General features: G+C 39.7%; 1 protein-coding gene across 1 annotated transcript; it reads right to left on the reverse strand.

The window, feature by feature from the left end:
* Positions 1 to 242: 242 nt before the first annotated feature.
* On the reverse strand, positions 243 to 8729 carry nucb2a (nucleobindin 2a). The gene is made up of 13 exons (XM_075459966.1): positions 8633 to 8729; positions 8065 to 8205; positions 6982 to 7089; positions 6669 to 6801; positions 6416 to 6519; positions 4644 to 4829; positions 4427 to 4517; positions 4272 to 4330; positions 4100 to 4192; positions 2947 to 3036; positions 2667 to 2837; positions 2317 to 2377; positions 243 to 2241 (listed from the first exon to the last, which is right to left on the reverse strand). The coding sequence occupies exons 1-13, from the start codon at positions 8654 to 8656 to the stop codon at positions 2030 to 2032; spliced, it is 1473 nt and encodes a 490-aa protein (XP_075316081.1). The 5' UTR covers positions 8657 to 8729; the 3' UTR covers positions 243 to 2029.
* Positions 8730 to 11696: the final 2967 nt, after the last annotated feature.

Raw genomic sequence — 11696 nt, forward strand, 5'->3', positions numbered from 1 at the left:
ATCACTGAAACATATATTGTATATGACAGTTCCAGTGATCACTGGTGAAGCTTTTGATTTTGTATTCAGTTAATTTCATGATTTACGTCACTCCTACAGGCAACAAATGGCACGTACCTTTCAAGCAACGCATTTCAGGTTTCTACATTATTTAAAATGTTTACAAGGGTTTCACATTGTACGTAAATATTGTCCATACTTAACGCTCACATATTGCCAAAATAATTTATCAAGACAACGCAAAAGGTGAACCGTTTTATTATCTTGAACTGAGGTGTAAGGTATTATCAAATGACTAATATCCAGCAGCAAGCAATCAGGGAAAAAAAAAACATAAAACACCCCCTTCTATTTTGTGCAAATCATTATGCAGTAGTATTTCCAAATAAACACATGGCACACAGGACACATGACATGGCAAAAAAGAAAATTAAAGGTGTTTAAATATTTTAGGAAGTAACCTAAGTCTGCCACACGAGGCCCCGCTTGTTCGGCTCCCGTGCAACTGTAAGGCAGAGAGGCCACGCTTCCATGCAAATTCAGCCCGCTTCAGTAAAAAGTAGCAGCAGATCAAATTGGCCTGTTTACCCGTCTGCCAGCTTCAAGACGTTAAACTACATTAAAAAAAACACCAGAATTCCACAGCAACCGCTCCAAACCAGCAATTTGTGGCAAAATCATGGAGCTTTGCTAATTGAGACCAAGTAATATATTTACCACAACAGAATTAACAAATTCACCCACCCCCCCCCCCCCCCCAGTTAACTGTACAATTTATCTGTAAATAAACTTAACCTCTAAACTATTTAATCAACACTTTAAAATCAGATGAAGTTTGAGCATTTCATAAATAAACACGGAACAACCAAATCTGTCACTGTTCTGTGTGGTAAAGATGTGTTGTTTCAGAGGTCCAACCATGACTTGTTTTGTGTATCAAGCAGGTTTTTTTACACAAAATATTTCCAGACGATTGTATCTGACCTCATGTACAAAACAAGATTCTGCAGGATGTCTTAAGGAGATGTGCCTTCACTCGTGGTTTTATTTCTACCACCTTTAATTGAATAAAGTCAGCACAAACAGCTAAATTGTCGCTCAAGGCTGAGCAGCGTTACGTGCTTAGTTTGGTAGGCAGAGCACGTTTTACGCTATATAACAACCAAAATCTGACTGTACACACAAAAAGGTGTTTGTAACGTTTGACTGGGTATAACATCAAGGACCATTTAAAAAAAAAAATCATTAAAATGATGAGGGAAGTTAAATCTCTTTTCTGGATAGATCTGTCAACCCTGTAGATTGTGGACTATCATTACCTGATGATGTCTTTGGATGCGTCGGCATGTCTTTTCTTTTTCCGGCTGAAGTGAAATGACAGCATGAAAATAACGTACGCCAACTGATATTTCTTTAGTGCATCTTTTGCTCTTTTCACACTCTTACAACAATACAAAATCTTAAAAATGCCCTTTGCATTTACTTTGTAAAACGTTTGACGCAGCCCAGTAAAACACATTCCACCACATGTGACGCATGTCATTTCTTTTCTAAGAGGTTGGAGGGTATCCCAATAGCTCAAATTTAGAAAATCGAAGTAAAGCTCAAGTTAAATGTGACTTTTTACACCTCAACGACCGCACAGCACATAATACATCCAAAAGACTCTTGGATCAAACCCGTCAGGTTTTATAGCCATTTTTGGAAGTTCAACAGCGCACACCCAGAGATGAATGCTCATTACAATTACATCTGCATAACTGTATCATCAAGCATTACTGGTATTTTCTTTTTGGACATTATGGGATGCATTTCCATGGTAATTGTAATCATTGTAATTTATCTATGCAATCCAAGGAGTACTGGTAATAAACACACAAATCAGGGATAACAGAGATTTCAAATGTGCCCTCTTCTTCACCGCTGGTCATACCGGTTACAGAGGCCTTCTACTCAGGTGGGGCTGTTCCTTTGCACACAGGAGTTTAGGTACAGCAAGAGTTTGGGTGGGAATTTTTCTACAGTATTTTCATGGCAAGGTATGCTGGCCTTGTGCGACGTCCTGATGGCCTGGTGGTGCATCCTGATGTGTCTGGGGGTCTTGATTTTGTTGTTCATGATGTTCCTGAAGTGTTTCTTGAGGATGACGGGGAGCGTCTTGGTGTCCTTGTGATTGGGCCTCGTGTTCAAAAGCCAACTGGTCGTCAACTGCATGGATCTCTGGGATGGCATTTCCTTCAACTGTAACACAGAACCAACTCAAAACTCTCCACTCAGTCGGTAAATTCAAACAACAAAATAGCTGTCAACACTCACCGTGAACCTCTGGAGGCGGGTCGATCTTCTGTGTCTTAATCCGCTCCATATGCTCAACTGCCTGCAATGAGTTACACAGTAAGTCCACCTTCATTTGAATATAATAATATAAGATGATAATATTCAAATAAGCCCTGTCTCCATCTCCACAGCACAGTTCACCCTCGACTTCAATCTTTGGCTTTTCCACATCAGCATAGAACTTACAAAATATTTCTAAATGATTGATAATTGTTTTAAATCGACAGCTCTGACAACTCCCATCCTCAAGGTGACACGATTCTGTCATTTCCCTGCGGCTCCATGCTGACTGAGTAACCTTTTTCCAGTAACACTGCACTGCTCCTTACCTGCTGAAGCTCAATTTTCTGCGCATTAAGCTGCTCCTGCTGTCTCTGCAGCTCATCTCTCTGTTTCTGAAGGTCAACAGCCCTCTGATTGAGGTCCTGTTCTTGCTGAGCAAGATGCTCCTCAAACTCCCTCATCTCCTCGTCCGTATAAGCCTGGTTCTGCTCCAGGGTCTGACAAACAGAGTAAATGGGACATCAGTGATCACAGTTCTATTTTTTTTTTTTTTTTTTTTTTTGCAGTAACTGATTGAATGAAATGTTGTCACATTTAGAGTCTCACCTCCCAGCTATCTGGCTCCAGGAATTCTTTTTTCTTTGTAGCAACCAGGAACTCGTCTAAAGACACCAACCTGTCTTTGTTCGTGTCCACCTACGACACAGATCATACTTACTGACACAAGTCCCGGAAATGAGTCAAACACAGTTTTCTATAAAAGAAGCAAAGGCAAATGGGGTTCCGTATTTCCCCCCCCACATTCCATTCGGCTGTCATGTACGAGCTTTAAACTTGTGTGTCAGCTTTTCAATTTAAACAGATGAAGTAGTGTTACAGGAATTGTGTTACATTTATTGCCGATGCTCAGATTAAGTGACTTTAATGCAAACAGCAGCGCCCACGAACCGATGGAAAAGTTATTTCATGCACCCCCTTTTGTGCTCTTTGGTGCGATTTCGTGATGTACAGTACTTGGACAGAGCGAAGGTTCTCTGCAGAGCCAGTCAGGTCAGTTCAGTGATTAAGAATAGGAATTGTCCATGAGACAAGTATTCAGAGGCTTTACTGAAGCAAAAATGCTGGAAAAACACTGTTAAAATACTGCTTCCCACGTGATACAATGAAAACTGTCCCCTGTGACTTTTACACTTACACTTACATTTATATCATTATGTTTTTCATTTAAGTTTGTGAATGTGTTGGAAAAGGGTTTTACTGTTGCAATCGAAGGAAGTGGAGCTCTGATTTTTGTCTTGAATTCGATGGTTAATTTCTCAGCTGATTAATTCAGATTCTTAGAAATGAGCTTCCAAGCCGTCAGAGGAAACCCCATCACAGCGTGTGCTTTGCCCAAACTAATTCACCCATTCGCGGAACAGTGAAATGTTGCTACATTCACATGCATGAAATGCTGATATACAAGATTTTCATCTTTGACAAGTATGCTAAATATTTAATGAACTCTGTGCATTCTTTATGTCAAAATCTTGTTTTGAAAAGTAACTACTAACTTAAGTCGATGGATAACTCAAGTGAAGTGTGCCTTACAAAGTAAAGATGAAAACTGTGTTAGAAGCAAGTGCAGCGGAGGACAGACACAGCAAAGTTTGTATTTTACTGCGGCCCTTAATTGAAAGTAATGATCTCATTTCAGTCAGACATTTTAATCCCCGCCCATAACCATGTCGGATGCAGCCTTCAGTTCGGCTTACTATACCTCATTCATAACATGCTCTCTCATTCGTAGCCTCTCTTCCTCCATCTCCACCATATCATCCTCTTCGTTGGTGGGGTCGTAAATTTTTTCCAGCTAAAAATCACAGAAGCCAGCTGTCAGAACGAGAGTCATTCGCTGAAATATGACCGACTTTCAGTTGCTCTGGCTTTACCTCCTTGGTGAACAATGCCTCAAGCTCCTGTTCATCGAAGAAGCCATCTCCATTAGTGTCTGCATTATGAAAGAGGATAAAACAAAGCAATAATTCCTTACATTTTATATGCTCGTAATCCCAATTTAAGAGGTGCTGGTTGGTAAAACTCTCACCATGCAGGTTGAAAAAGGTCTTCGGGTCAAAATCCTCAGGGTCTAACCCATCACCTTCCTCCCACACCTCCTTCAGTTGATTCTGGCTGCCCTGCAAAAAGGCAGCAAAATCCAAATTAAATGACAAAAAAAAACAAAAACAAGGAACATATGAACACGTTAACAGTTTAACACGTGCACGCTGTGCGTCCGTCATTTATGCCCCTGAATTACTTACCGGGTGGTTGACTTTAGGGTGATCAGCGTGCTTCTTCCTCATCTCCTCATAGTGCTCCTCCTCTTTCTTTCTCTCGTCCTCATCCAGGGTTTTCAGGTGTACCTGTCTGTCATGTTCCTTCATCATTTCATACTTCTTGAAGTCCTCATGTCTCTCCTTGTCATAGTTCTCCAGATCATTTGTGGCCTGGGTGCAGGTAAAACAAAGGTTTTTTGGTTAAAGGAAGTAGAAATTACAATTGAAGCATTCATAAAAGACACAGTTATCAAATGCTAATGCACTGCTACATTATATTTGATAAACATAAGAGAAAGTGGCAGTTTTGTGTGCACCTCTACCTGTTAATCTTTCCCGACTCGTTAGACCTGAACTGATTCGTGAGAGGAAGACAGGGAATTTGTAATAAGGAATGATCGACCGACAGTTCCTAAGCCCATGCATCTTCTGCCTTTGCAAGACCTTGTGTTTGCTCACAGTCACCCAATTAAAACCTCTTCCAGGCAAAGGAATGAAGATCTGACCGTGAACCCTATCCATGCTTATGAAACAGAGGAAGGCTATAAAAAGATACGACAGAACATCCAGCTGGCACTTTCATCTGTTCCAAATGTCATAAACACGTGGATATTTCGGGGAACTCAGGAAGGCAAATTCTAGTAGACCGAGAAAACTTTTGGATAGAACTATAAGTCTGCTGCGCAGTAAGGCCAAACAAAAGCCCAGAATGACTGCAGAGGAGTTGGAAGAAGCTGGCCTAGGAGTGGTGGTGCAACTTCCACTGAGCAGCGGTAATGCACCAGCTGACTGACGGAAACTCACTAGAGCTGTTTAGGAACGTGAGGACAGTTTTTAAAATTTGCCACAATCACCAAAGGTGTGCTTCATCATTAAATATGCCAATGAAAGAACACTTTGCCAAATGTTAAGCATGGAAGTGAAGCATTCTGCCTTGGGGCTGTTTGGAAGCCAGGGGCACAGGAAACATTACATGGATGGAGAGAAGAGTAGATGATACGAAGCGGTATTTGCACGAGTCAAGCAGTTCAGAAGGAAGCTTAAAACACATCAGAACACTAGGTGACAAGGCAAGGTGTCTGAAAATCCCTAAAATAGGAACAATAAAGAGACTTTTACCTCAACAACAAGACATTTACAAGTTTTGCAATCTGTCACAGGGGGCATTACCAAGTACTGACTTCTTACAACATAACACACTTACATTATCACAATCTATTCTACAGTAATGTTTGAAGAGGGGATCATCTTTAATATCTGATGCAGGAGTTTGCTTCTACTCGTTTTCACCATCACAAAAGCACATCATAGCTGACAAAATAAGGAAATGTACAGTTCTGATTGCCATGTTATACCTACTATTTATGCACTTTTCAAATCTAAGTGTGTCAGAGCCTCACAACTGCAGTTCTCTGAACCGTACCAGCTCAGTCTTCTGAACAAATTGTGAACCAACACCTGCAGTAACGGAATAAAATCTTAAAGTACGTCTCAAGTCAGTGCAACCAGTCTGTTCATTACCAGCTTTTATTATTCTTCATTTTGAGAACTGAAACATAAACATTTGTTTGGGAGGTGGGTAAAACATACCTAAAACCGTATAGCCTTCGAGGACACAAGTATCATTATCATCGTACAAACAGAGCAGCTACGTGGACTTGACAGCAGCGCCAGGCAGAGGCAAGACATGGCACCACCGTAAAGTCTGTCTCTTGAATACTTCCCATGACAAAGTATGAAGTAACAACGGAATTTACCGATTTAATGAGCCGATCCAGGTCATCCACTTCAAATGTATGCGGGTTCATGTGGTTTAAGTACTCAAACTGCTTCAGGAGAGCCTGGTGGTCCACTGCTATGTCTGTCAAAGAGGTAAATATCGACATATATAGAAAACAGGTGGATAGATCTCAAAGAATTTTGCAAACAATTTCTTTGAGCAACTTAAGTCGTAGTAACTCATTTTAAACACAATTAAAAATGAGGCGTATCTTGTGTTGGACAACGTACCATTTCCTCCCTCGAGGTCTTGCTTGGCCTTAATCAGGGTCCGAAGTCGGCTCACCTCCTGCCTCTTTAACTCATCCAGTTTTGTTCTGACATGATGGCTGACAAAGTCCAGCTCTTTAGCCAGCTTTCCTTGCTATATTATCAACAGTTAAAGCAAATGTCAGTTTTACGCAACACTAAAAAAATAAATAAAATAAAAATAAAAATCTGTGTCACAAAAGAGCACAAAAGTCTAAGAACTTTGTAACGTGCGTTACTGTTTCTCATTCATTTTACCACTTTAACAAAGCCAGCCAACGGAAAAGCCGGATACCTTAATGTCCTCCATGTCTGTGTTGTGGAGCTTTTCTCTAAAATGCTGATCTTTCTCGAGAAAATCAATGACTTCTCTGAGGTAGCGGTCATAGTGGAGTCCAGTGTCCTACAGAAATGTCACAAAATATAAAAAATACATAAACCCCGGATTGATACGGCATAAAAGACATGCGAGATAATCCTACAATACGCCTTACTGTCGCAATAACATAATCATTCATTCTTTTAGACACCGATGAAATGAAAACTCTTTAAAGGAACAGGAATGTCTCTGTGAGCTGTATCTGCTGCTGAACAACATAATTGTTCTGTCCAGGTGTCTGATCCAGACATGGCAAGTCTTGTCATGCATGTTTGTTACTGTCTCCAAGCTGCAACCATTTTTTAAAGACCAACAACCTATCCAACGAAACATGTCTGCCTGTTCTCACCTGGAAACAGAATCTACATGGCATTTTCTTCCAACTTCTCTTCAGACTGTTAGGTCAATATCTAAAATAAATAAACCCTTCCAGAGCCAGGAGTCACAGGCTTGTACTTGTTTATTCAGAAATCAACATCATCTGGAACCAACAATGACATGGATTTGCTGGATCATAGGTTTCGGAAGAAGTGTTTGCCTAAGGCATCTTAATAGGAGTGCAATGTGATTCCATGAAATCTTTCATTTAAAAGAGTCCATGAGCCGTTTCTGTTTACAAGCTATGAACTTTCCATTACTATTAACTACCACTACTATTAACATAAAAGCATTGCAGCAGAACGAAAACTAACTGAAAATACCTATGTTTTCTAATATCTTTAGACTGACCAGTAATTTACTGTGATGAGTGAAAAGAGGGCATGTCCATCACATATCTACGCCCTGTCTTGTTGCCCAAACAGAGAAGAAAATGTGAGATTTGAGAAGCTGTAATTAACACAAATTTTGAATTTGTGGCTGATTTAGCATGTGACTCAATTAATCAATTATCAGAGCCAGAGGAAGGTCCCTCTGTGCCAATGCAAACAGCCATATGTCCAACACAACGGAACTTAAATCGTGTTTGATGGTTCTCCTGTTTTTGACGAGTCTTCTTACCACACTCGCTGGTGGCTCCTCGGGTTGATTCTCTGCCTCTTTGACTTTCGTCTTGTCGATACTGATGGGAACTGCCTCTGGACATAGCAAATGCACCAGCAGCAGAGCCCAGCCGGTGAGAAACGCCCGACTCAAGCACATCTGGATGAAAACACAATCACAACTGTGTTGTATTATGACAATTATATTAGTATTATTATTATCATTATTATCATTATTATACAGGACATCAATAGCCAGCGCGTTTAAAACCTAAGAAAACAGCCCATTTCCGCATTTGGTCTTGCTCAAACAGCTCCTCTAGCTTGAATAGTGGGGGGTTAATAATATTCAGAGGAAGCTGCCCGTATCAACATTAGCTCTGCCATTGACAGATTTGGCTAATAAGTGCCAAGCACTTAAAGAGAAAATAAATAAATAAAAAATTTAAAAAAGCCAGGTTTTGGTGTTACGTTAAACTGATCGTCTGGGCTGTAAAGCTTAAAATCCGAAACGTGGACCATGACACTTAGCGTGGTGTTAAAAGCTTCACGAAGGAGCGCCACTGATGTGCCACTTGTATACTCACTTTAACGTGAATCCTGGACCCCATCTTTCCTCCTGTCGCTCTCACTCAGCTGGAGCTATGTTGGCAGCTAATCCGCTAGTCAGCAGTCAGCACGGGAGGTTGCAGGAGAGCTGGCGTTAACCTGAGTGGACAGTTGAGCTGTCTGTCAAACGGACTAGCAAGTTGCGTTGCACTGAATCGTACGTGGCGAGATGACGGAAGAGCAGGTGGGCGGTCGTTTGGTTCTGTCTGATAAAAACGATGAGCAGTTAGTTGTAAGATTAGGTAGCGCATTTATGAGGCATACATTTCTTATTTTTTCAGCCAATTTGCGCCAGTGGTGCAGAGTGATATCTGCAATGAATGTTTTTCTGGCGTTTTCTCAACGTATTGAAGTTTTCCGTTTTAATGAGGCAAATGCAAGTGATCAAAATTACTGGGAGGTAAAGCAACAAACTCAAATTTCAAAGCAATTGGAGTCGTGACATTTGGCATTTTCACATGACAAATCTCTTCATTGATCATTAGAATATTTACAAATTGATTTTCGGACAATAGCATGAAATAAAACATCAAACAGTATTTCAGATACTGAAATATATTCCAGTAATTTATAATTGAAAATGCTAATGCTTTTCCAAACATGAATCTCACTTTCGCAAAAGTAGACCCACAGTGAAAAATACTAAATCATTAAAATTACTGCAATGTAAGCGGACAAGCATAGTGAAAATATAATAAGAAAAACGCACTAAATATATCATGTGAAAGGTTCATGGAATAATTTTCGCCGTTATAAAATGGCATTACTGTTACAGTGATGCAGCATTTTAAGTTAATTCTTTAACTTCTAGATTCGCCCACTATTAGTTAAAAAATCAACACAATGAAAAAGGTTTAACATTTATAATGCAGGGTAGCCTCCTTCCAGAATGTAGTGGGGTAGAATAAACTTGCAGAAACATGAAAATAGAGATGCTTGATTAAAAGTAGGCTACTTTGAAAAAATACATTTCTGTACTTGAGAAAATATACAGCCAGTTGCACTTTGACACACTGAACTACGCATCTCAAACATCCCATAGTTTCGACCTGCATTGAGCAGGTTCTGAGGTGATGAGAATATTTTCAAACCATGAGTTTGAAAAAAAAAAAAAAAGATTATCCTGTTAATATAGCTCGAAGGTACAAAATCGCCCAAACCGCAGTTCTGCCTCAGCTTTTGCTCTCAGTGCTCTGTGATTAATGGGTCCAAGTCTTGCTTACTGGCCTCATGGGGAGATGTTACATTGAACCTTGTGGCGGTGCTTACAGTTGATCAGATTCCTCTCAATGCACTTGTTGTTGTTGCAGGCAGATGAAATTCCAATGAATTAATTCATCACGACAATTCAATTCAGTGCAGAAAGTGTTTTTAATCAACAATTTTCTTTATATTCATGTACCATTAACACTAATTATCCATCTTTTGTAGTTTATAACATACTATACTTTGATTTAGTATAATTTGCTTTAATTTTCTAACTTGAATGTAAAAAAGTAAATGCTTAAACTATAATTAGATACAGAAAAATCCAACATTATGTCGATTTTAAAACAAATCAGTCATCAAGTTATTTTTTTCTTTTCCTGCATCTTGGAAATTTGCATGCAACTATACCATACTTCCAGAAGAGGGCGGTGTGATGATGTGTTGGTTGAGTTCATGTAGGTTACTATAACCTAGGGACGAAGAGAGGTTCTTGTTAGCTTAACAAGTCAAATATACAAGAAAGTGGACACATGAATGAGTATTTGATGAAAAACCCCTAAGAAAAGGTCATCATTGTTTGCACTCGTACTTGCTGTTTGTGCTTGCTATAGGTGTTTAAGTAAAGGTGCTTAGAAATAAATGAATAAATAAAATAAAAGCTTGATTCATGAAAAAAAATCCATTATAACTGGCATCTGTTGATTGGGAGCTTTAAAAACATTAGCTTTCTACTGGAATTATAAGAAGTAAAATAATTTAAAAACAAAATGTATGAGCCTTGGCAGTGTAAAGCAGGACAATGGATGTAGTTTCTGGATAAGTGAGCTTATGACTAAATTTCAAATCCCTGCCCTGCAGATGTCAGTGTAATAGTTCAATAAAGTGGGAGGCAATTAATCAATGTCTGAAGATCATAACCAAATTTGAAAGTGAGGGAAAGTTCCTGCGGACGGGGACGATCAGCACTTCTTTTTCATCAGCAACTATATGATGATTAAATGTGCTGCATACTGAGCAGGGGTCCTCAGTCTAAATGTTATCATTTGCTGTGAGTGTTTGTGTGTGTGTGTTAATAATTCAGGCTCTCCAAGACACCTGTATACACTCATTTACAGTATATACCTTATATTGCTGACATTACGGGATAGTTTGAAAATAAGCATCTTAGAAAAGATGGTATTGATTTCCTATGCGGATTGTTGCCAAATAGATTAGGACCCAAAGAAGCAGAAGAGCAAAACAAAGTCAAAACAAGAGGATCCTTATTTCATTTTCTCTTCTCAGCACCTTCAGTGAGCTGTGATTCAGCGAGAGGAGGCTCTCTGAGGAGAAGACAATAACATTGAGTCACCTTGCTGCATTGTGAGCCTCTGGCAGCCAAGAGGCAGGATTCAGCAGCAGGGGCTACACTGCAGAGTTGCACTGGACTGTGCAGCAACTATGTGTGTTTTCGTTTACGTGGATTACTATGTATAAATTAATCTCTACATAGTGGAAACGATGATAAATCATAGCAAGGTCAAATAACAGCAATTGGGTGTGGCAATGAGATGATTACACTGCAGTATGTATAATGTTCCTGCTAGTCTGCCCTTCATGATGCTGATAGGCTGAGGAGTACACCATGTATTGCACGAAATGACAGCAAATTTAAGTTGATCGTGATATCATTAAGTCAGATTCCGATTAATTCAGGCAGTCTTTATTTATGCACATCTCCTCCATTCTGTGACATAGCGATGCAGAGCACTGCTTCACCATAATGCAGCATATTTTCTTATCCCAACTGATACACTTGGGTGGTGCTGCTTGTAGAATGTGTCAGACCAATAC

The sequence above is a fragment of the Odontesthes bonariensis genome, chromosome 1 (assembly GCF_027942865.1).
Source record: "Odontesthes bonariensis isolate fOdoBon6 chromosome 1, fOdoBon6.hap1, whole genome shotgun sequence".
Classification (NCBI taxonomy): Eukaryota; Metazoa; Chordata; class Actinopteri; order Atheriniformes; family Atherinopsidae; genus Odontesthes; species Odontesthes bonariensis.

What these genes read in the sequence shown, in the direction of transcription:
- nucb2a (XM_075459966.1), bottom strand. Translation starts at nt 8,656, where the DNA reads ATGGGGTCCAGGATTCACGTTAAA. An exon ending in AGACCTCGAGGGAGGAAATG is followed by an intron (nt 6,520 to 6,668) that starts GTACGTTGTCCA and finishes CCTCTTTGACAG; the next exon opens with ACATAGCAGTGGACCACCAG. An exon ending in CCCGCCTCCAGAGGTTCACG is followed by an intron (nt 2,242 to 2,316) that starts GTGAGTGTTGAC and finishes TCTGTGTTACAG; the next exon opens with TTGAAGGAAATGCCATCCCA.